We start from the raw sequence: 26,960 nt of genomic DNA on the forward strand, positions 1-26,960 counted from the left end.
AACTCCCAGGAGAAGTTTTTCAACTATCAATGGGAGATAATATACAATAAAATCTAATTACCAAAAATGAACTTTGATGCATGTCATCATCAGTCTACACTAGCAGCAAACTAGATTAGGGAAGCTGTATTTGGAACCATCACAGAAGATCTAAGACTCACAAATCTTTAAATCACAGTGCTTTACAACTGCCTAAAATAAAGAACAAATGTAGAAACACATCAAATTACGTTTTAAAAGAAAATGTTAAGCCCCTCATCCTTATAGATATTAGACTCTTACAGCTAATGTGTAAAGAAACTGACTTTTAAACTAACAGACTCCTGTTCCAAAATAAATGATGCTCTCAGCCAGCAGGCAACCAGAATCAAAAACCTGAACACTTAAAGTGTGGCCTTAGACCAGCAGCACTGGTATCACCCTGGGCACATGTTAAAAAAAAACAAACAAACTCAGGCTCCACCCAGACCAACTGAATCAGAACTTGAATTTCTAATAAAATACCCTGAAGATTCATGCGTACTGAAGTTCAAGAAACTCTGTTCTAAGAGTTTTTCTAGTTCCACCACTTATTCTTCATTGAGAGACATAAAACAGTGAAGGACAGAACAGCTTGTGATGATAAAAACACATAAACATTACAGATGACCACAATTTAAATAAAAGAGAAAGGGAACAGATGTAGATAAAATTTTAGCAATTAAATTAGACCTAGATCCTGCAATCTTTAACACCTGAAAATTCACGTAATGTGTCTGTGTGTGTGCAAGCACAGATGCAGGTGAGAGAGACGAAAGAGGAAACGTGAAGACACAAGGAGAATGAGGGAAAAGAATAAGGAGAGAATGGAACCGTGAAAGGGTACAGAGTATGTACATACAGGTGTGTTTAGAGCTGCAAGTAGAAGAAACAAAGGGAGATCCCAGCAGCCTGGAGAAGAACAGCAACAGCCCCTCTCAACAGCACCCCACACACTTCTTACACACACGCCCAAGCCAGTGTGGTGGGAATGTTTTTCATATCACTATTAACAAACTACCGAAGACTAAGGATTAAAAAAACCAAATGTGAGAGAGAACTCCCAAAAGTGGAATTTATTTATAAAAATTGTGTATTACTTCTTACATGTTTAAACTTCAGTCACCTTCAAAGTACTCTCCATTTGATGTACTACACCTATGGAGACTTTTTTTCCCACTGCTCAAAACAGTTTTTCAGCTCATTGATTTTGATACCTTTTAGTGCCTCTGCCATTTCTGTTTTACCTCTTCCACAACTGCAAACTGCTTCCCTTTGAGGACTTATTTTTTATCAAGGGAAACAAACAAAGAAGGTCACTTCAGGGGAAATCAGGTGAATAGGGAGGGTGAGGTACAGGAGTCACACTATTTTTGGTCAAAAACTGCTGAACACTCAGCACATGGTGGGCAGGTGTGCTCATAAATCCCCCATCATGAAATGGGCAAACACACTGAGTCTTCAAAAAAACATTCACTGAAACCAAACACGGCCTCTCACAACAATGCCAGCTGGTGCACTGATACAGATGGGAACACTCACCTAGTGGGGGAAGCCTGTACTACAAGGGTCCCACCCTCCAGAAGATAATCCTGGGTTTTTGGGGGGGTTCACCCTCCTATGTAGAAATCATAGTGTTGAGAAAGTAAGGAAACCAACAACAAAAGGTAGTTATAATACTGAAAAGCTCATCTATTATCCTTTGTCCAAAGTCTAAATAATCATTTAATAAAAATTACCATAAAACATTGTTTTTTCCTTACAAATGAACTTACTATATTATTATTATTATTATTATTATACTAAGTTCACTAAGTTCAAAACAGCAGCACAAAAATTTTGTTTTGTTTTTAATAGTGTGGTAAAAATAGCCAACATTAAAAACACAAGTTCATTAAAAAAAGGGAGGGGGGAAGAATAAGATAGTTTCTATGAGGTAGTTATGGACATAAACTAGTGACTTAAACCTGTAGTAATAATTTATAGGATCTAAAATATACATAAAATACTATATTTGATATTAAAAATATATAGCCAAAATGATTAATCTACTATGATCTCTACCATCATTTATTTGGTGAGAGAAAATTAGAAATAATTTCCTAATACTGCCAAAGTTAATGATGCCAACACAAAATAAACTAGTTGATATCAAGGAGGAGAACACAGTATGGCTAGTTAGAAAATAGAACCTATCTGAAAAAAAAAAGAATTGTAATTAATACTACATCTATAACTGTTTTTTATAAATATAACATATGTATCTATATTTGTATCCATGTTCCTGCATATGGCACATTATTAGTATACAGTATATTAAAATTCAGCCCTCTTTTCAGCTGGTTGTCTATGGCATGTAGCCCCATTAAATCGCTGGAAGCTGACTTCTCACAAAAATCACCCTACATCTTGGGTTACAGGACTGAGCTATGCTAACACATATCTCTTTAGTTTTCTTTCCCAAGAATGAAACATAGTCAAAGATGGGCAGAATGCTACTCCCAGCTTGGATTCACCAAGTGCCGGGAACTATAAAAACCGAATTCCAAACTGAGGTTTCATATACATTAAGCAAAAACTTAGAGTTTCAAAATACAAATAATACATGGATAAACAGCTACTTCTTTATGGAAATCAATTAGGTAATATGTATTAAAGGCCTTAGAAATAATTATATACTTTGATACACCATTTCTATGCCTAGAAATCTAAGAAATTAATTTTTAAAGTATTTTTATTATGCTATTACAGTTTTCCCAACTTTCCCCTTTTATCACCCCTCTGCCCTGCCCCCCAACCCTCCAGCACCCCCCCTTAGTTCATGTCCATGGGTTGTACATATAAGTTCTTTGAGTCCTGTTTCCTATATCATTTTTTATCTCTCCCCGTCTATTTTATGCCTACTAATTATGCTTCTTTTTCCCTGTACCTTCTTCCTGCTATTCCTCCCTTCCCTCTCCCCATTGAAATCCCTCCATGTGATGTCCAAGAAATTAATTTTTTAAATGTAGACAATAATTACTGTGGCCACATCAAAGTGCTACTATTTACAGTAAAAATAGAATCATTAAAGAATCACAATTCTTTAATCACAATTAAAAATTATTATACAGCCACATGATAGAATATTAATTGGCCACTGAATCATATTCATAAAGAGATTTTAATGGCATGGAAAAATGCTACTGATATATAAAGTTAAAAAAGCAGTCTACAAAGTTACATACATAAATGATTACACACATACACACGTGTGTGTCTATGTATGTGTCTTAAATATATGTATATGGAAATACATTAAAATGTTAATGTTGAATGATTGAATTTTGAGTAAGATCTTCATATATTTTACACTTTTATGTATCTTCTTTAAGAACAAAATTGTTCAAGTATCAAAGAAAATTAAATAATAATGTAGATAAAAACAAGCCATGATGAACAATGTGAAAACCCTGCAAGTTTATGATGAAGCTATTTCACTAAATAAAGAAATTGTGTGTGTCTAGAAGAGGGTATGAAGAACCCAGTCTCAAAAGAAAGACCCTCTTATAACCACATGAGAGGTAAAAGATAAAAAACAGATAGTTAAGCATAAGAATAAAAAATTAAAAGGGTGCAGAAAAGTCTGGTCTATTAGAATTTAAGAACTAGACAAAGAAAGTACTGCCAATGTTATTTTTACGGTGCAAAAGTATCAAATAATCGTAGTAAATAAGTTATGAAAATAAATTATATACTTTGTTCGAGGAGGGCTACTCCAAGTCTTGGGTTAAATATCAAGAAATGAACTACTTAGTATCAAATTGTAACAAAACAAAATTTAGAGATCCTCATTTTGTCTTCTACAAAATTGATAGTTACAATGACTGCTTTTTTCTTTGCTTTTGCCAAACCCAGTTAAAACACATCTTTAAAAGTCCAGAAAATGAAAACTATATACTCAAATATTTGTATAATTCCAAGCTATGTCTTTTATAAAACAATATTTTAGCTACCACATTAATTAGTAACAGTAAGTTGTAATTTACTATATTTTCCCTTAGCTTTGTTTGGTTGTAAATGCTCCAGAATCATTTCCACTTCAGATTGCCTGACTGACAAATTGATTCCAAGTCAATAAAAACATGGGGTAAAGAGCAGTCACACTAAATCTCTTACACAAAACAGGGACTCAGTGAACGCAGTGATTTTACACACAGTAGGGAATCAGTAATTATCAATGAATCATAAAGGAGAAAACATCAATTGAAGGTTGGCATCTTAAAACTATGTAAAATCTTCGTAAACTAGATTAGTTTCAGTTTTACCTAAAATACAGGTAACAGTCTGAGAAGAAACTATATGCACAACAGCCTGAAGGAGAAATCTAGCTTCACTTCAACAAACACCTTATAGTAGTACCGTGGTGAAAACACTGAAAACTAAACTAATAGGAAATTATCTGGTCTTTATTAGGGAGGACCAGGACAGGGAAATAACCTAGAAACTCTAAGACCAAATTGGTACAAAGAATAACTAATAAATTATTTGAAGGTATTAATAAAAATTATAACCTAAATCAAAAACCCTAAGTATAATTCCCAAACAGGCACAGATAAGGGTAATACTGAGCCTTAAAGACCAGAGTTCTTAGAAGAAAGTGATAATGGCCAGACAAGGAAGGATAAATATCAAGTCACAGAACAAAGAGGTACACTAAAAGAAATATAAAATATTTTTAAAAGGGCGAAGAATTCATGATAAATAATTATTTTGATGACTATACAGCAGTTACTTTCTCCCTTAAAACTCAAAATGCCACATCTTTGAAACAGGCGCTGTGCCTATTCACACCTCTAACAACTAGAAAAAAGCCTGAAATAAATTATGAGGGAAAAAAAGTTATGTTAACTTTCTACAACTCACACCGCATGTGTAAACTTTATGAATAATGATCATACAGTGTGTGACTTATTTTTGTGTCTCTTGCATTTACCATTTTTGAAGCTCTAAAAAAGTACATAGAATAAAATCATCTGAAGTTTTTCCTCATATTGTTTTCTCATATAAACTTTTCAAATTCTTAATGATGTGTGCATTTTCTGCCTATAAAGCTCTCACGGGTAAGTTTTTTGTAAGTGGGCACTTAAAAGACTCTTTAGAAAAACTGAACCTTGGAAAATATTAATTCTGGTATCAAGCTAGGGCAAAATCCGAAACAGACATCAAAATGCACAAACTTTGACATCATACTCACCAATGCCAAAGAAACTTGTATTGACACATGAAGCACTGTGAAAAGAGACAAAATAAGGAGCAGCAGAATTTCGACCACACCACGCTTTAAGACACAGAAGGTTATGGTTAATTTCTCTAGAACTAGATCAACAAACCATGACAGATTAACAATGATCTTACTTAGTTAAGTATGAGCAATGCTATATCGCTCCAACACAAGAAAAATGTTACACCTAGTGATTAATAACATTTGTCTTCCTTTATTATGATTTTGTATGGATTATGCCATTAGATGCTCATGACAACCCAATGATGTACATGCTCTGACTAGCGCAAATTCACAAATGTGAGAGCTAAAGTGTGAAGAAGTTAACTAGACCAAGGTCACGCAGCTAGCATGTGGTAGAGCCTAGAACAGACAAGTCTGACTCCAGAGTCCTCGCCTATCCTTCAAAGGCTAAATAAATAAATAGAACCCACCAACATTTCTTGCTACATACAATACTGGTTTTCTTAAATACATGCAATTGTGAAGATATCACTAGTCATCATTGAAGTAAAAGATGAAAATAATACAGTGTAACGGGTTTCTCAACGTGTTTTTGATCCATAGACACTGTCACAGGCAACATATTATCCTTCACCACAGCCCAGTCCTGGAGTTGAGCAGGAAATACCACCCAGCTAACCCTGATATACTCCCAGTTGTCTGCCCCACCTTGAGAATGTCACAGTATACATACCTACATCTTTATTTGTAAGCAATACTATTTATGGCTCAACTTAAATCTTGCTTGTGACTCCAAAAAGTTTTTAATAAAATGTATATTCAAAGACTTTGCCACATTTATTTTATGGAAAACTCGTGTAAAAATTATATATATCATCACATACTTCAATATCAACTCATAATTAAGAAAACTGAATTAATAAAAAATTAAAATATGCTATTTTTCTCAGGTTTAATGTTTCATTCAGCAGCAGTAATGATCTCATATTCTACTACCTTGAAGAAATTCAAAGAAGGATTTTTTTCTGAGGACTGCTATAAAATTATCACTGACATTTTAATTAAAAGAAGAAATGTATGTAGAATAAACAGGACATCTCCTGTAACAGTCTGCACTGGCTGCTCCATTGCTTCTTTGTACAGTCTTAGTAAATTATGCAGGCTCTCACTAGACAGAGCAGCTGTATTTCAATGTCTTCAGTAATGTAATCTACATTTATCATTATTTTAATTAAGCAGATTCTTAATTTGATACTTTCATTGCAAAGGAAAAAATACCTTATTCATTTTTTTTTTTGGTAGACAGCATCTTGTCAGTCTTGTAAACCAAAATTTAATTTTCAATATGTTTCTTACTGAAACTGGTCATTATTTTAAAAAGACTACCACATTTGGTTTACTAAGAGCTTGTTCATTTTCAATATATCAGCTTAAAACATTGGTTCTTTCTTTATAAAATTAAAAAAGATACTCTTGCAGTTCTCAATTTTAATCTAAGTGATATACTAAAAACAATATGTGGTTTATTATAATATTAAATTCAAAGTTATTCAAAATCAATATGAAGCACAAATATGAACCTTGCAAGACAAACAGTGCTTTAATGAACGTTGAGAAAATTCAATTCAGAAGCTCTCTGTTCAAGATTATTTTTATCATCACATCATTTGAAATGTCTGAATTTTCAGCTAAATCCATTATCGTATAATAAGACAGCATTTAATCATCTTGAAGACAAGTTCTGAATTTTTCTTCATTTCCCATTATTTGTAGTTATAACAATCTGGTTGACACTGGAAGTGTATGTTTTAAATGGTTCATGGAGAAACAATTATTGCAATATTATATTGTCATATTAACTTTACATTTTAATATATATGGTATCTCAAATCTTCTATATCAATAAGAGGAAGCCTGGTGTTCAAAAAAATTTGATGTTAGTTCATATTAATTGAGCACTTATGTGCCAGGTACAGAATTAGGTGCTTTGAATCTAAACCAAAGTAGAACAAAGCCTTCCCACAAAACAAAAGGGGTATGTGTGTGTGTGTGTGTGTCTATACACACACACATTTATGGTACAGCATCGAGAGGTTTTTAAACTTTGTTCCTTTGAAGGGAAGGAACATTAGGCGCCCATCTCCACTTCTGCCTGAAAAGTTCTATTTTGATGTATTTTTAATCACCAGTCTTTTTGTAGTTGGGTGGAGAAAGCAAGTCCACTTACCTAGCAAATACGAATAAGGGCTCTAAATTACTATTAAGAACACTGGTAAATGAAGACTATCCTACGTGTTCCCAGATACACTAAGGGAAAAAATAAAAGGCTCCTTTTTTTTGAGTTTATTATCAGTTCTCACATGTTGCCAAATATTGGTTTGCGGGTAAATGTCTACTAAAGTTAAATTTATAAACATGGCCTATTTAAGAAGTTTGGGAATGAGGTCTGTAAGGAGTTAAAAATTAATGCACATCTCATTTTGTCAGTCCTCATCACCAAGGATGCCAGTTTCCAGATCCACGCACATCATCAAAAGTTATAAGAATTTTTTTAAATCATTAAGTGTGTTCTAGATTTATATTAAAATTTTCCCATAGAAAACAATGCTATTTACCTTCACATTATGGTTTTTGGAATACAGTTGCCACTGAGCATATATAATGATTTGGCTAATTAATATACATTATCTGTAATCCCTCAGGAAAATCTCAAAAGATGAGCTATTTTTAGCCCCCATTTCGCAGATGAGATTGAGAATTGTGTTCAATATTACACAGTGAATACACGGAGAAACTAGGATTTTGGGCTCATGCTCTTTTTACTAAAATATTTTTAGAAACAAAATAAACTTAGCTTAAAGAATTTTTCTCCTCTAACCATAGCTAAATATGATGCCTGCTTTTATTATCACCTAATAACTTCACATAAAGTTGTGTTTTATAATGAAAAATTTAACAAATTTAACTATCAACATATATAATCAAATAGGTAACCAAAAAAGGAAGGAAGGGATATCTACAATGTAAATCAGTGCTAATGAATGACAAATACTCTAGTCATTGTGTAACTCCCTTGGTTTGAATTGAAATAATGTCATGTATAAAGCCTGGGTTACACAATTCAGGAACAAGTAAAAGTTAAGTTCTAGGGAGACCACTCAGGCTCTAATTAAACAGAAGAAATGAGTACAAAGGAACTAAGTTATTTTTTTTTTAAATACTCCTATTGGAACTCAACTTCAAAAAGATATTTCAAGAAGAGACAGTACAGCTTGTAAGATTCCTTCTATCTCAAGTTACTCTGATGAATGTCTGATAAAACTTGAGATTTACCACTGGGTAACAACAAGAGGTAGCCAATAATTCTAAATGAAAACTCAGAATGGTCTTTTGTTCCCTTTGTTTAAAGTAAAGCCGCTAGTGAAAAACAAGAATGTCTACTTAGGAAAAAGGAGTCTCTTTGTCTGAGCAAAAATTAAATTTAAATATCCGGCTCCTTACCTGAATATTCCAAATCCTCTACATTTATCCACTGTTCACCAAAAGACTATAGAGGGCACTGTTGCATCAGCTTTGAAGCTTTACAATGGAAGCCTAGGAAAACTGTCTGTAGTGTATAATTTCTTTACAGGGTCAAATTCATGGAAATCTACTAAGCCTAATATAAGGGAAAAAAACCAAAATGTATGTTTTTCTAAAATAGGCTGGACTTCAATGGGGCAAAAAAAACTTAACAAAAACAACTGTCAAATTGAGAACACTGCACTGCACACATTTTGCATTTCTCTTTGTAGTGCTTTCATGAGAAAGGTAACTAATCATAGCACCTCCTTATCCAATGGAAACAGCACCCCAGTGCAGAATCCTCTTCACAATCAATAGCAGAATGAATGTGGCACCTCATGCAGTCCTTCCATAATTCTATCAACAGAAAGAATGCAGTCTGTTTGCATACTTTTGTCTAAAAGGCCAATTCCATTTGTCCCCTGTTTGGGTAAAATGACAGCTACAGATCAATCACTCTCACATGAAAGTAAACATAGTACAGAAAAAAAAACCCACACAAAAAAAGGATCAAAACTGAAATCCTCACCTTTTTTAAACATAATTTTATTATACAGAAAAATTCAAACTCAAATCAAAATAGAAAAAGCAAGTGTTCCCTCAAAAGCACGCATTTTGTGCTATTGTGCAACAGTACTGGACTATAAAATAAATAAGCTGCATACAACAATACTCATGAAGCTTATAATTACACATGGATGGCATTCAATTAAGCTTCCACATATTTTCTGTTCTCTCACGGAATTCCTGTCACAATTCTTTGAAACTAAATTCAATTAAGCACAATGCCAAAGATCTTTTAAAACATACAAGCATGACTGCAATGTATTACCATAAGACTAGTATATAAAATATAAGGCTTCCTATTAAACACCAGCACTTTTTTTCCCCTACTTATTTATTCATCAAAATTAAAAGTTTTTGGTGCTACAAACAATACAAGAGGAAAAGGGAAATCAAATGATTATATTCTGGTAGTTTAAAAACAATGTCCTGAATTGCTAAACCACATTGTGACCAGACCACTAGAAAGAATATGTAAAATGAGAAAGCAGGATACTCCATTAATGTACATCAAATCATAATGCCATATCACAAGTTAGATAAATCAACATTAATACAGTACCATCAAAAAACTAAGGCCTCTAGTAAAGAATCCCAAATTCCCTAGAAAAACTGTATACAACTCATTTTGTCACTCTCAAGTTTCCAGAGAGATTAACGCCTCTGAAATCAAAGTGCAGAACTGTGGAAGTGTTATAATTCGTCAATAACACGTCAATCTAGTCATAAATCAAAAAGAGGAGAAGGGGTTTCAGATGGTATATAGATTTCATTTTATTACAAAAGCACCAGTTTAACAAGTTATTTTCAGCCAATAAAAGTCAAAAGTAAAGCATTGTTAAAGTGGCCAGTACTGACTCGAAGGCTTTCACTTATTAACTTAACCAAAATGCTACTTGAATATCAGTCAATTAAATTATTAATTTATGAGTTTTGCTTAGTCTACTCCGGAGGCAAGGCAGTTTGTATCAATAGGTATGTTGAATGCATGTAAATAAACAGAAAGCTTTTATAATAGTCTAATAATACACTAAACATAACAAAACAACTCCTTTTAATGGACAATGAATGCACAATCTTATGAACCAGTTTATATAAATGAGCTATATAATTGAAAGAAGCTGCAAGATCCTGTAGGAAGTGAAGGCACAAATTTAGAAAAGCATAAGCCTACTGCATTTCACTGATCTGATAAAATGCTCACAACAGAATCAAAGTCCTGCTATGACTACGAAGAGTATGGCACATGAAATTTCAAAGAAATCTAAGAGCAAATGTCTTGAACTCTGAGAACATTTATTTGCAATACTGCTTCTCATCTACCATAAGGATGACTGCAAAAAAAAGGTAATGTCTTTTTTAATATTCAGGATATTTAACTAGATATTTTAGTTTACTATTATAAAAAGAAATAGTATATTAAAATCAATTTTAGTTAACTCTAATTTATTCAAAGCTTGATTGTGAGCAATAGCTGCTAAAAGGATTCAGCATTGTTGATTCACACATAAGCATTTTACTTAACTACATTGGATAATAGCAGTGCTCCTAAAGGAGTATAAAAAGCAAAGTGATTAGCAGTCATTACTGTTAATTAGTGCTCACATTACATTCCTTGGGATGAATCTCCTTTAAGTTGAATACATGCAAAGTTTATTTTTGAAGGACTGACAAACCTTGCTTAGGTAAGTATTGGAATAAGCCATCAAGAACCCATAAGGAGAATAAAAAACAGGGACAGATCAGAATTCAATTAGCATGTCTAAGTTTTTAAACAGGAAGAGGGTTGAGGGGAATGAGTAAAACTGGAAACTCATACTTCACATTCTGCAATCTCACTGATAAAAGCAGGAAATGTGTGTTTATCAAACTTGCTGTGAGTGCACAGTTCATTTGAAGTCCTGTAAACAATCGCCCACTGCCCTTCCAAATGCATGTGAAAATCTTGAAAAGTCAGAGCATCATATGCAGCAAGCAAGGTCACTTTAGTGATGCCCTGGAAATGGGAAATTAGGAAAACGTGGCAATCAGAGGTTTCGGGCTGACCAGAAAAAGCCCTGAGGCTGGCTTCCCATCTTTCACCACCCGTCAGGCTGTCTCTGCTTATTCAGTATTAACACAACAGGGCTGCAAGTGAATGAAAAGAGCTCCCCACACCTAACTGGGACATTGGCTTTCTTGTTTAGAAAATAATAGGCATTTGTCACAGACAAAAAAAAAAAAAAAGAAGAAGAAGAAGAAGAAGAAGAAGAAAAACTCAAACACAACTTTCCAGAACCAGCTCCAAAAGAAAAACAGGCTCCTGGTGAAGCTTTAAAAAAAGACCTGGGGAATGGCAACATCCTGTTGATGATCAGGTTTCCTTTCCTCCTGTACCATTCTGTGCAGGTTAAAATGGAGTCCAAACACTCAACAAAGAGGTTGCAAAAGCAACCAATGCATGCTTGCTACAAGAAAAAAGTTTTAAAAGTCAAACGTGCAAAAACTGTTTAAACACTCAATACTTTCCACATACAGACTTAATATATATCCTTAAGACATTTTCTACACATATATATTATACAAATACTTTACAAAAATGTATTATACCATATAGGATTTTGGTAATCTATTTCCTTCTCTTAATAATATATTCAGATGTATTTCTGCAACTTCAATTTTGATGTTAAACAGTATGCCATTGTATAAATACACCATAATTAGCCAGTCATTTCTAAATCTACAAGTACATCTTTAGTTTTTTTCTCAGAATAAATTCCCCAAAGTGGAATAGCTTGGTAAAGAGAGTGTGTATTTTTGTGTCTGATGAGTTCTGTGAAATTGCCCTTAGAAAGGGGGAACCACTTTGCAAGGCCGCAGGCAGCACATAGGGGTACCCATTTTTTCAACACCAATAGCATTTTTAAATCCTGCCAAAGTGATAGATGCAATTTTGAGTTAGTGAGGTTGAATATTTTCTTTGCTGTTTGAATTTCTTTCTCTTTGAAATTCTTCTTTATATCCATATCCCATTTCTTTATTTGGAAGCCAGCTTTTAAACATCCAAAAAATAGCTAGGGATTCTTTATCAAATGATACCTGCCAGCAGTGTCCAACCTTCTGGCACTTTTTGGGCCACACTGGAAGAAGAGTTGTCTTGGGTGACACATTAAATACACTGTGACACGTAATCACAGAAAAAACTCAATGTTTTAAGTAAATTTACGATTTTGTGTTGCACCACATTCATAGCCATCCTGAGCCGCGTGAGGGTTGGACACCCCTGCTAGAGGATCACCAAAAGATCATTTTAAACAGGAAATAGTGATTGCATGGACATTCAAAAACCCTATTAAGGTTGGTAACTTTGCATGAAACTATTTTACAACATATTATATTATAGAAGGGAATGTCTCACCCCACTCAAAAAAGAAAAATAAAAGTTAAAAACTCAACTGGTGCTGCAAATATTATCTCACTGCGGCTCTTTGCTTCCCTTAAAAAGGAAATCATTGTAATAAGCAGCAGCAGCATCAATATTTTGTTATTGTTGTTGCCTTTTTAAATCTTCTATTACTCTAGATAACAATTTGAATACATAAAACAAAACCCCAAATTGCCTTTTTAAAAGAGCTATTTTTATAAGTTAAGGAAAGAAAATGTTAACTATGGGTGATTGACAAAGTTCTTCACAACATTATCTTGGATCAAGAACTTCATTAAAATGTGTTTTTCTGGAGAAAAGTACTCATTTTAAGAAAAAAATAAAAAATTCCCCCCATCCTGAAGAGTCCATTCAATTTAGGAGTTCTTCTCACTGAACCAAGAAACTGACAAAATAACCAAATATACAAATTTGTAATTCATCTGCAGAAACAGGTATAAATCAGAATGTAATTTCAAGCTGCAGTTAATATCTTTATTTTAGACAAACAGCTGAAAAACTTGAAAAGCTGTTACCTAGAACAGTGCTTCTCAAACTATGTCAAGAACAACTTTTTAAAAAAATTTCTGAACCTTTGAAGACTGAAACTTCTGTAAAATACAATTGAAATGAATTATCAAAACTTAAATTGTAAAAATATATAAATACAAGGCCAAATTTTTATTATTAGATTCAACACATAAAATTACTCTCAAATGACTACAAAAGTTTCTCAATGCTTAGTTTCAATTTCTATAAATAGCTGACCTTGGACCAATAACAAACACTTCATGGACCAACACCAGCCCCTAGACCACACTTTTGAGTAGCAATGATCTAAAATTATTCTGAGAGCTGTGAAATGAGATGAGATCAAACACAGATGCATTACTTTGATCTTAGTAACTCTACTCCCCTTATCAAACCACATGCCTGCCCCTCTGCCTCACTGTTAAGTCGCACATGCCTTATTGGTTTATATACAGGATGGGGCAAAGTAAATTTACAACTGATTGAATGGAAAATAATACAATAACTAATAAATAATAATTCAAGAATAGGCTGTTTCGCACACTCACAATTGTAAACCTACTTTTGCCCCACCCTGTATGCACTGTATATGCACTGTTACATGGTAATATCTGCATGAATTAACATAAATGTAATGCTGGGAGTCAGCAGAGCACAGTTATTAAAAGTACATGTTCTACTACTTTCTGGCTGTGTAACCTTGGACAAGTTACTTAAGTTCTCTGTATCTCAGTTTACTTAGCTGCAAAATAGGGAAAATAAACCAGGGTTGATGTAAGGATAAATTAGAATACAATGCATAGAGTATATTATAGTGCCTGGCAGGTAGCACTACATAAGCAATGGCAATTATTACAATAAGACAAAAAGATATGAAAAAAATCACATGGGTCTAGGCTTGCTAAAAATCTATGTAAAAAGAAAACCAAGTAAGTTGCATGATTTACAGTGTTCATACAATAAAAACTGTCCATTATTTATAGTAGGGCAAACCTTTCTAAAGACTAAGTACTGAGAGAAATTTCACCCCTGGATCATCATAAAGTTGAATGTGTGATATGGTGAAAATTCTCAACAGCTTCCCTAAAACAATATACAAAAAAAAAAAATTGTGAGCACCTCATATGGACAAAGCATCATGGTAGGCACTGCAGAGTATCCAAAGGTGAAAACAAATAGTCCCTACTTTCAAGAGGTTATAAAATAACAAATTAGATATATTATATATACAAATAATTGTGTGAAACAAGGCATAATGTAATTACCCAAAGAGTAACTAAATGCAAAAGAAACTCCAAAAAAGAAAGCTACACTTGAGGAAATCAAGAACAATGCTTTTCACAGCCCTATCCTTCTCTCTTTCACCATGAAATCCAAAGGCCTATTAAGAACCAGACAGAATACTTATAGGGCCCAAGTCTATTTCCCCTTCTTTGGTCCCCTTCACTTATTATCTGAAATTTTAAGTAACTTTGCCCTTATTATCTTTGAGATCTCCATGTCCTTTTTGAGAGATGCATGGCATCCTGGGCTGTGCTCAGGTACTACCTCAATGCCACTTTCCTCTTCACTCACTAGAAACTCAGGAAAGCCCTCTGACCTCACAGTACATAGCTCACACAGTATGTTACAGGCTCAGAGGACAGTTGAGTCCCAACTTGGGTAGTCATGAATAACCCCAGGTTACTAAGCTTTCTGCAACTGGTGGTTAAAACAGTGGTTCTTAAACTTTTGAAGTGAACAGATCACTGTGAGATTATGAAATACATTTGGACCTCTCCCCAGAAAATTTGGACAAAATTTTAGAGTTCAAAACACCTTTGAAAGGTTTTCTTAGGCTCCACCAAGGAAGAAATGCCAATCAGCCACAAAATTAGACAGTACAGAGCTTTATTGAGGTTTGCGACCCTGGGCAAAATTCTCTTATCCACATAGCGGGACGAGGAAGTTGCGCACAAGCAGGGAATATGGTGTTTTGTTATTTTTTTCCTCTGTGATGAGAATTCTTTTTTTAAATTTTAATTTAATTTTGTAAATTTTTCTTCAGTTACAATTGTCTGCATTTTTATCCCATCCCTCCACCCCACCCCAGCCAATCCCATCTCCCTCCCCCACCTATACCCTCCCCCTTGATTTTGTCCTTGTGTCCTTTATAGTAGCTCCTGTAAACCCCTCTCCCCACTATTCCCTCCCCACTCCCCTCTGGCTATTGTTGCATTGTTCTTAACTTCAATGTCTCTGGTTATATTTTCTTTGCTTTTTTCTTTTGTTGATTATGTTCTAGTTAAAGGTAAGATTATATAGTATTTGTCCCTCACCGCCTGGCTTATTTCACTTAGCATAATGCTCTCTAGTTCCATCCATGCTGTTGCAAAGGGTATAAGCTCCTTCTTTCTCTCTGCTGCAGAGAATTCCATTGTGTAAATGTACCATAATTTTTTGACCATTCATTTGCTGATGGGCACTTAGGTTGCTTCCAGTACTTGGCTATTGTAAATTGTGCTGCTATGAACATTGGGGTGCATAGGTTCTTTTGGATGGGGGTTTCAGGGCTCTTAGGGAATAATCCCAGCAGCGGAACTGCTGGGTCAAAGGGCACTTCCATTTTTAGTTTTCTGAGGAAATTCCATACTGTTTTCCACAGTGGCCTCACCAGTCTGAATTCCCACCAACAGTGCACTAGGGTTCCCTTTTCTCCGCATCCTCTCCAACATTTGTTTGTTGATTTGTTTGTGTTGGCCACTCTGACTGCTGTGAGATGGTATCTCACTGTGGTTTTAATTTGCATCTCTCTGATGGCTAGTGATGCTGAGCATCTTTTCATATGTTTCTGGGCCCTCTGTATGTCTCCCTCAGAGAAGTGTCTGTTCAAGTCCTTTGCCCATTTTTTAATTGGGTTGTTTGTCTTCCTGGAGTGCAGGTGTGTGAGTTCTTTAAATATTTTGGAGATCAGACCCTTCTCTGAGGTATCATTGGCAAATATGTTTTCCCATACTGTTGGTTCCCTTTTCATTTTAATGCTGTTTTCTTTAGCCATGCAGAAGCTCTTTATTTTGATGAGGTCCCATGTGTTTATTCTTTCCTTTATGTCCCTTGCTTTAGGGGACGTGTCTGTGAGAATGTTGCTGCGTGGAATGTCTGAGATCTTCTTGCCAATGTTTTCCTCTAGGACTTTTATGGTGTTACGACTTATAGTTAAGTCCTTTATCCACCTTGAATTTATTTTTGTGTATGGTGTACGTTGGTGATTGAATTTCATTTTTGGGTATGTAGCTGTCCAGATCTCCCAACACCATTTGTTGAAGAGGCTATTTTTGCTCCATTTTATGCTCCTACCTCCTTTGTCAAATATTAATTGACTGTAAAGACTTAGGTTTATTTCTGGGCTCTCTGTTCTGTTCCATTGGTCTATGTGCCTGTTTCTATGCCAGTACCAGGCTGTTTTGATTACAGTGGCCTTGTAAGACAGTTTGATATCAGGTATTGTGATCCCTCCTGCTTTGTTCTTCTTTCTCAAAATTGCTGCAGCTATTCAGGGTCGGTTATGGTTCCATATAAATTTCTGGAATGTCTGTTCTATATCTGTGAACTATGTCATAGGTACTTTAATAGGGATTGCATTGAATCTATAAATCGCTTTGGGTAGTATGGCCATTTTGATGATGTTAATTCTTCCAATCCATGAGCATGGTACATGCTTCCATTTGTTTGTGTCTTCCTTCATTTCTTTCTTCAGTGTTGTGTAGTTTTCTGATTACAGGTCTTTTACCTCCTTGGTTAGGTTTATTCCTAGGTACTTGATTGTTCTTGTTGCTTTATCAAATGGGATTTTTTTCCTGATTTCTGTTTCTGATGTTTCCTTGCTGGTATACAGGAATGCCTTTGATTTCTGAGTATTAACTTTGTATCCATCTCTTTTGCCAAATTCATTTATTAGGCCGAGTAGTTTTTTGGTGGAGTCTATAGGATTTTCCATGTAAACTATCATGTCATCTGCAAACAATGACAGTGTCATTTCCTCCTTTCCAATTTGGATGCCTTTTCTTTTTCTTGTCTGACTGCTGTGGCTAGGACTTCCAATACTATGTTGAATAGGAGTGGTGAGAGAGGGCATCCTTGTCTTGTTGCTGATCTTAGTGGGAAAGCTCTAAGTTTTTGTCCATTGAGTATGATGTTGGCTGTAGGTCTCTCATATATGAGAGGCCTTTATTATGTTGAGGAATGCTCCCTCTATTCCCACTTTGTTGAGGGTTTTTATCATAAATGGGTGCTGTACCTTAATCAAATGCTTTTTCCGCATCTACTGATATGATCAAGTGGTTTTTGTCTTTGCTTTTGTTTATGTGGTGTATTATGTTTATCGATTTGTGAATATTATACCATCCTTGCATCCCTGGGATGAATCCCACTTGATCATGGTGTGTGATCTTTTTAATGTATTGCTGGATACGGTTTGCCAATATTTTGTTGAGGATTTTAGCATCAAAGTGCATCAGCGGTATTGGCCTGAAGTTTTCTTTCTTTGTTATGTCTTTATCTGGTTTTGGGATTAGGATGATGTTGGCTTCGTAAAACGAGTTTCGGAGTCTTCCATCTTATTTATGGCGGGGTTTTATGCACCAAATTCTGATTGGCTCTCCTCGGGGGCTAGGGATTGGTCTCCTGGAACAAAGCCACAGTCCATCGTTGGTGGTTCCCTGGTTTGACATCAGCCATCTCTTCCGGGTTGTGGTTCGGCGGCCATTTTGTCCTACCCCGCCCATCCTGACAACCTTTCCTCTCCAGATTAAGAAATACTGTCTTGGCACACCACTGTAATGGAATAACAGTAAAAAATTAAAATTTAAATAAATAAATAAAATAAATAAAATATATTAAAATACATAAAAATAAAAAAAAGAAATCCTGTCTTATAGTATCACATTAGCCTGCACTGAAGTCCACTAGACTTATTCTTACTAGCTTTCTGTGATCAAGTCCAGGTCATATGACCAATCAAATCCGTAGATGAGGATTAAGGAAGTCACAAAAATAACTACCAGACCAAAAAATATTATTAACAGAGCTAAATTGTGAAAGGCTCAAAAAGGAGGAGCACAGATTATTTATCAAATAATGATGAGTCTCTCTCTCCTCCTCACCTCCCTGCGAAACTACTATGTAGAAAAGAATCCACAAGAGAACCAATATTAAAATAGACCATGGACCACTTCAATGGCTCTAGAGCTAATCCTATGGTAGGCAGCAAAGAATTATGCACAGGGGAAAGAATAAATGTCTAATAGATAGTTGCTGCCTCTTCTCATTTGTTAACTGATTTTTATAGAAATTTACAAGGCCAGTATTAGCGGGATTTTGTCAAGGTTAGATAGGCTTAACTTTGTTCAGTAAGTTTAACTTACCAGCGGCTCATTAAGCACCCACTGTACGCAAGTAAGTATACAAGTACCCACGAGGCCCAGCACTGCAGATTCTATGAATAAGTGTGGTATAATTCTCTTGGCATTGAGAGGTAATTGTTCCTACATACAGATTGCACATAATAGCCCAATTCTACTACCTCTGGACAAAATCAGCTTTTCGTATCCTCTTTCAAAATTCTAAATTCTCTAAACTCAGTTATGTAACTTTCAATGGAAGTCCTTGCTTGAAGCTTTTTACAAATGAGTTAATAGGAAATATACTGCTTCAATTTTAAAAATAAGCAGAGCTAAATCCTAAAAAAATGCCAAAGTAATTTTAATAGAAAGTATCTATTAATAACAACCTTTTTCACTGTTGAGATCACTTATCTTCTTTTGAAACAAGTCATACCCCAGTTTACTCATGTGGGAAACTAGATGGGAAACATTAATTCCACATGTCTCTTAGAAGGCTGAACTGTCTGACTGAGTCTAAAAAAAGACTTGGGAAGACCCAAAATTATAGGAACAAATGTTGATGGATAAAGTGAATCCATTGTGTAATATGTAATATAAATTTGCCCCCATTAAAACCTCTTTCACAATTTGAACGATTACCATTCTTTTTCTTCTCTGCATTAACATACTAATAAAGTCAAGAGAAATTACACTCATCTCAATGCCAACTTGCAGCTACTATTTAATAATAATATACTAATGGAACTTTGTATGCAATGAAAAAGATGACTTTAATCAGCTTTACTGGATTATTTTGGAAGCAAGACACTAAAGAGGAAAGAAGACCTGAGACTGCCATGAAATTAGCAGGCAAAGAAATATGGAAAAAAACTAATTTATAAAGCATCTGTCTTTCTAGAAACATAAAGAGGCTCTCATAATTTTCCCATTTATTCTCAAAACAGATAAATAAACAACAAGGAGGATATTTCCACATTTTACAGATGAAATAACTAAAGTCCAGAGAAGGATAGTGGAATACAGCGTATTCAGAGTTCAATAATTATATGGAGTCCCATAAGAAATAACAAAGGATGAAATACAATTTATGCCCCTCAAGGTACTTATATTTAAAGAAAAACCCACTATATGAACTAAAAATAAAATAAAAAACCAGTAGTTATGTGTGCAAAGATAGATTAAGTACTATAAAAGAGATACAATGTTTTATGAAGGTTCCAGAGCGGAAGATACAACACTTGGTGGGGGCATGTCAAGGAAAACATCAAACAGAACACGCCATGTAAAAGAGGCAACTGGAGAGGAAAGCCGTTTCTCACTAAAATACAGTGTTATGCAGGAAAGACAGACCATGAGGGGGAATAATAGTCTAGGGTGGAAATAGTGAGTGGGGAAAAAAGAAAAGTTTAAGTTGAAGCCACATTGCAGAGTACCTAATGGATCAATGGTAAGCAAAAAAAATTTATGAAGAAGTGACTGAATCTACAATTTAGAAAGAGTTTCCTGGTATGAGTTTGCAGGATAAATTATAGAGGGTCAGACACTGGAGAAAGACCCTAAAAAGAATACAAGGAGTCAATTTCAATTAATTTATAGTTCTAATGCCAGTTTAATCTGACATGATGTCCAAAAGCCTATAGAACCTATTAAGACTATATTTTGTAAATAAGTGGGACTACATCAAACTAAAAAGCTTCTGCACAGCAAATGGCACCATCAACAAAATGAAAAGGCAAATAACCAAGTGGGAGAAAATATTTGCAAATCGTATATCTGGTAAGGGGTTAATATCCAAAATATATAAAGAACTCACATAACTCAACATCAAACAAAACAACACAAAGCAAAACAAAAACAAAACTATTAAAAAATAGGCAGATGAACGGAGTACACATTTTTCCAAAGAAGACATGCAAATGGTCGACAGGTATATGAAAAGAGGTTCAGCCCTGGCTGGTGTGGCTCAGTGGACTGAGGGCCAGCCTGTGAACCAAAGGGTCACCAGATGGATTCTCAGTCAGGGCACGTGCCTGGGTTGCGGGCTAGTTCCCAGTAGGGGGGGGTGTGAGAGGCAACCACACACTAATGTTTCTCTCCCTTTCTTCCTCCCTTCCCCTCTGTCTAAAAATAAATAAAGTCTTTTAAAAAAAATTTTTAAAAATTCAAGCAAATTGAAAAATGTACATTAAAAAGTTAAATATCACTAATCATCAGGGAAATTAAAATTAAAGTGCAAGGAGATATCACGTCAGACCTGCTAGAATGGCTATCATCAAAAACACAATAGATAACAAGAGTTGGAGAAGGTGTGGAGAAAAGGGAATGCTTGTGCACTGTTGATAGGAGAGTAAATTGGTACAGCTATTATACAAAACAGTATGGAGGCTGTTTAAAAATTAAAAATAGAACTGGCATACGATCCAGTAATCCTGCTTCTGGGTATATATTCAAAGGGAATGAAAACAGGATCTTGAAGAGATATCTGCATCCTATGGTGATTGCAGCATTAGTCACATTAGTCAAGATATGGAAACAACCTAATCCAATAAAAGGATAAATGGACACAGATGTGGTATATATAATTAAAAATTATTAATAAGCCATGAGAAAGAAGGAATCCTGATGTTCCTGACAACTTGGGTGAAACTCGAGGGCATTGTGCTAAGTCAGTCAGACACAGAAAAACAAACACTGCATTGTATGATTTATATGTGGAATCTATAAAAGCCAAACTCAAAGGAAGAAAGAGTAGAATGATGGGTGAGAAGCCTGGGGTGGAGGAAATGAGGAAATGTTGGCCAAAGGAGACAAACCTCCAGTTTTAAGATTAATAAATTCTGGGGATCTAATGTACATCATGGTGACTATAGCTAACAATACCATATTACTATATACTTGAAAGTTGCTAAGACAGCAGATCTTAAATGTTCTCACCATAAAAAAGTAATGGTAATTAAATGGCAAAATGGAAGTGTTAACTAATGCTATGGTGGTAATCGTTTTGCAATATATAAGTGTATGAAGTCAAAACGTTGCATACCTTAAACTTGCACAATGCTTTATGTCAATTATATATCAATAAAACTTAAAAAAAGTCTATTTTGCTTAATTACCAGTAAATCACTTTTCAATGTAATTACTATGATATTTAGAATCCCACCTGCATGCATTGTTATTATGTTAAATGCACTAATATCATTCATTTTGCTACCTAGGTGTTTTATTTAGGCAAGCAATAGGATAAAATATTCTAGTTGATGTGTACTCCATATACCTCTATGAAGAAAATGTTAAATGTTCAATTGAAAGGACCATCAAGAGTAACATTTATTAAGAGTTAATCTTGCCCTGACAGGCATGGCTTAGCTGGCTGGGCATCATGGGCAAGGTGAAAGGTCTCCAGTTCAATTTCCAGTCAGGGCACAGGCCTGGGTTGTAGGCCAGGTCCCTGGTCGGGGGGCAGCAGATAGATGTTTCTCTCCCTCTCTTTCTCCCTCCCTTACCCTTTCTCTAAAAATAAATAAATAAAGTATTTTATTTTACTTTTAAAATGTTTTATTGTTTATGCTATTACAGCTGTCCCATTTCCCCCCCCTTCACTCCCCTCCACCCAGGCCTGGCCCCCACTTCCATAGTCAGTCCCCACACCATTCTTTAAAAACAATAAAAACAGAGGTGATCTTGATTGATTTTGATTAAATGAACACAGAATGATATGAAACATCTTCTATACCATCCTACACCAGATTAAAGGGACAACAAAGAGAGAGTCCTATAAGATTTTGAATCACAATACAGGGTGGGGCAAAAGTAAGTTTACAGTTGTAAGTATGCAAAACATATTATTATTGTATTATTATTGCATTTTTTTCTATACAAGAAACTGTAAACCTACTTTTGCCGCAACCTGTGTTTGTATTATATAGCTATAATAATTCACTTGGACTATCAACACTGCCCAGTGGAAACTAAATAAATTAGCCACGGAACTGTCAGTTTACAAGGTAACTTACTTTACATAGACTCCCTGTCACTTTTTACTTAAGTACCACCACCAAGCCCTACCAACCCACCTCTTCTTCACCTCTCCCACAGCTGCTCCTCCTCTTCAGGTCCTAGAATCTTTCAGCTAGCCTAGTATCTCAATTTTCAATCTGAATTCCTCATTCCAAGAGTTCCACTTCCCTAATCTATTTCTTGCATTATAGTGGTTCAACCTAATGATCTTGAAGTTCCCTATACAATTTCTCAAAATCCCTCAAGGTAGTGGCTTTTTAATTTATTTCACCATAGCAATATATTTAACAAATACATGTAGCAACCTACCATATATATAACGTATGTAAAACACAAACACACATACACGTTTCACAAAATAATAATTAACCTCACTATGTACTATGCATTTTGATACTTTCTATTTTATTCTAGTCTCTTTATTTTTTAAAAAAAATGGTTGTCACCCATTAAACTGAGTTTGGAAAATACCGCCTTAAGGGTTCTCCACTACCCTAATAATCCTTGGCCTAAATTGTAAGACACTCTCTTTTTTTGGCTTTTACTAACCTTTCCAGACTTACTTCCCGCTACTCCTTAAATTTTGAGCTCTAGACAAATTGAACCACTCTATTTCCCTAATGTATTTGATGTCCTGCTTCGGTGATGTTGACTAAACTGTGCCCTTAGTTTGCAATATTCTTGTAGCCATTCTTCCATACCTGCCTTCATCAAAACCCAAACATTCTTCATGGATATCAAGTATAACTTCCCCCATAAGGCTTCTCCTATCCCCCAGTATGGGAGACATTTTTCTCCTCTGAATCCTCATAGCCCCTTAAGTGCACACTCTAATGGCAACTCAACCTTGTGTTAGTTTGTGTGTCTTATCACTTCAGGGTCTATGAAGTCCAAGACTGTCTCGTACATATTTTTACTCTGCAGTACTGATACATTATAAACATCCAATTAGCATCTGCAGAATGAATAAAAGACATAAGAAAAGTCTCTAAATGGTAGTAGTATACATTAAAGTTAATAGTAAAAGTCAAGGTCAACTAATACATCCTTTGGATTTACTCAATTTTTTCTTATATCGTCATGTCATGGAACAAGCCCCTACTGCATCATTTTAAAAAACCCTCTAAATAGTTACCGACGGCACCACTGTTTTTCATGACTATTGTTATGATTTAGTCACTCCAAATTTATAGAATGAAGATGTTCCAAATTTAAAAGGGAAAGTCAATGTAAAAAGATCAAGATCCATCATATTGTTATGTGGCCACCAATAAAAGTCTTGTGCAACAAAAAATATGAAGACAACAATAAAGAAAAAAGTAATTCATACTTAAAAATCTTAATAATGTGTTCTTGGCAATTAATGTCATTTAACAGAGAATATAACAAAGACAAGGTAAACTACAAATCTAGAAATGAAAGAAAGACTATAGGACAGAAACATAACTTCTAGTATCTTAGACAACACAGCTCCAGAAGTAGACATCTACAAAAAGTTTCTTAAAAAATATACGGTAGCATAGGCAGGAAAAAAAAAGTCAATAGGACATAGACACCCAAGACTGAAAACCATAAAGAAAGAACTTTGAAAGACAAGTCAAACATACAGAACATACTTTAAAATATGCAGAGCAGATGATAAGATAGAAATTTATAGTTCGTAGAAGAAAGGAATAAAAGGACATAAAATATAAATTGTTGAATTTATAGAGGCACTGAATCAGACAAAAAATAAAAAGAAAGAGTATATACGTGCATGTATATATATACTTACACTTATTGCTATCAAGTAGAAAAGTTCAAGGTTGAGGAGACAGAACAATAGTTTTGCTAGGATGAGGGAGTCACATTTTCTAGGCTTTAGAGGGGATTCTACAGATGAAGACTCTGGACCTATGGTAAGTTTATAAACTGTAATAAATGACAAGCATGATCCAATATTTTATTTCCAAGTAGACCTTCCATCATGTGCTTTCTCATGCATGGCTGGCTTTATTATCTGCAAAGGCCAGAGATGGCACAGCCTCAAAAAGCCATACCTGGGAGTCACAATGATACTGGTTTGTGCTAATTCCAACTCTTCTTGTTTAAATCTCGAGAATCAATACTAGCAAAGCATTTCTTGTGCCAAGGGACCAGCTTTAATGTCCAAAATCTTGGGAACTGCCAGGGCTTGAGGCAAGCTGTGCAATGCTGAAGAACCAGGTGCAATATGTACAGGGCTATATGCCTATTTCATTAGTACTATATCTGGGTCCTCTCTGCAAATCTGAAGACCATCTTATATGTTCCTCCCACTCCAAATCCTTTGGATTTGCCTCAAGCCACCAACTATCTAGAGCTTCCCCGCTCCCACCAAGATCCAAAGTGAAAAGACATCAATAAAGTAATTTTCCATCATAATAAGCAGGTTTTCTAACATGCAGATACCAAAAATGATTTGAAAAAGTATCTGCTCAGCACTTTTATAAAATATTCTGCAGCTGGAAATTATTCTGGTACGCTTAGTGGTTACACTGCCAAATCTAACTAGATACCTTATTTTGAAAAACTTCACTATAATGCCCATTCCATTCAAGCTTCTAAATAGAAAAACAAAAATAAAATAAAATTACCAATAGTTTTACGTCATATTTTACAACAATGTCATGGCCCCTCTTCATTAGGTAAATTACATAAAAATAATTTGTTAGATTTTGCAATAATTTGTTCAACAATCCTTTAAACTCAGTCATATGCCAGGAACACTGTCTGACACCAGAGATATAAAAACAAAGAGCACTGAGCATGTCTATGAGGGTCTCCCAGTCTAGCAAGAGACAGCCATATAAACAATCCTAGTGATGTCTTGAGATGCACAGTAGAGGTACAGACAAGCTGCCATGGAAGAGACAGGAGTTGCTAAATTAGAGCTGCTTTCATTGAAGAGTACTAAAGAAGGGGTTTTTGGGAGAACAAAAAGATAAGGATATAGAAAAGCATGGTAAAAAACTCAGATGTTAAAAGCAATCTCCTAGAAATTTAAGTAGTTCAGGATAACTTGAACCCAGAAGCTTGTGTAGCAATGGTAGGATCAGAGAGGCAGGACTGCAAGGACCTCTTCTTAAAGAGTCTCGTGTCAGGCTAATGTGTTTGGACTTTATCTTAGTACTGTGTTAGTAATTATGGGTACAGATGGGCTGACATCAATGTGGTAGAAGGGGTAGATGAAGCACAGAGCAATACTGCGTGCAGGCTGACTAGTCTCTGTACTGTGCAGAGACTTTTGCACAGTACAGGTGAAAAACTAGCAAGTAACAGTGGGAATAAAGTCAGAGGGTCAGATTTCAGAAGTCACAAAAATATCATCAACATGGCCTAGAAATCTGATGGTGGTGACTGGGGTAGGCAGGGACTGATAAAAAGTGGAAGTTCACTAGTGAGGCCTGGGTTAGACTCAGGTGGTGGGATATAGGATGATGTTTTTAACTAAGCAGGAAACACATGAAATAAAGCAATTTTGTGCCAAAAAACTATGACTACATTTTGAACTTGTTAAGTTTACTATACCTATATGATATTAAGGTGAAGAAGTCATAAGCAACTGAATGTACAGGTCCTACAGTATAAGATTACTATTGTGGCCCCAATGGCCAACTATTTTTTAAAGTATTGTAGTTAAGATGGAAGAAAGAGAAGGATGAAAGGAGAGTAGGAGGGAGAAGGAGAGTGGAAGGGTGATATTGAAAGAAAAACCATCTAGGATGGTTCCCTATTTTGTAAGCAGTTGGAACTTAATTATTTTCAGGAAAATTGTTGCTCTTTGCCGCCCTGCCACAGTTCACCCTTATAGCAGCAACAGCCTGCTCTGTATGTGCAGATGCACCCTTCCCACAGTGGATTCTGTTGTTTCCACAGAACCAGGAGACTCCATCTCTTGCTCCGAGCATGTCATATGATCCAGACCTGCCAGGTCAAATGAAATCATCTCCTAAAGATGACAGCACTCATGCATGATACAAGTCAGGACACTGAGTGACAATGAAACATAATTGAATTGTCCTCTGAGATATTTAAAAAGGGAGTTTTTCCTACTAGATGTCACTGGGAGCCATCTTTGAACTACAAGAGCCCTGACTGAGAATAGAATCAACAGCAAATAGAGGCAAGAAATAGAAATAGGGACATGGAAAAGGAGCGGGACTTTGATTATGTAATTTGTGTCCTGTATCTAGTTAACTTAAAACAAAATTAATTTAGGTTACTGTCAAGAAAT

General features: G+C 35.2%; 1 protein-coding gene across 5 annotated transcripts in view; it reads right to left on the reverse strand.

Moving 5' to 3' along the window:
• DPH6 (diphthamine biosynthesis 6) overlaps nucleotides 1-26,960 on the reverse strand; it is a 174,161-nt gene that overhangs the window by 134,510 nt on the left and 12,691 nt on the right. The window contains exon 4 of one of the 5 annotated variants that reach the window (XM_024568492.3): nucleotides 7,121-11,369. The exons of 3 other annotated variants lie outside the window; for them this stretch is intronic. In XM_024568492.3, coding sequence (XP_024424260.2) covers nucleotides 11,187-11,369 — 183 coding nt within the window. In that variant the 3' untranslated portion in view covers nucleotides 7,121-11,186. Of the gene's footprint in view, nucleotides 1-7,120; nucleotides 11,821-26,960 lie in introns of those variants that run through there. One more of the 5 variants, XM_053927559.2, reaches the window with a different exon arrangement.

The sequence above is a fragment of the Desmodus rotundus genome, chromosome 7 (assembly GCF_022682495.2).
Source record: "Desmodus rotundus isolate HL8 chromosome 7, HLdesRot8A.1, whole genome shotgun sequence".
NCBI lineage: Eukaryota > Metazoa > Chordata > Mammalia > Chiroptera > Phyllostomidae > Desmodus > Desmodus rotundus.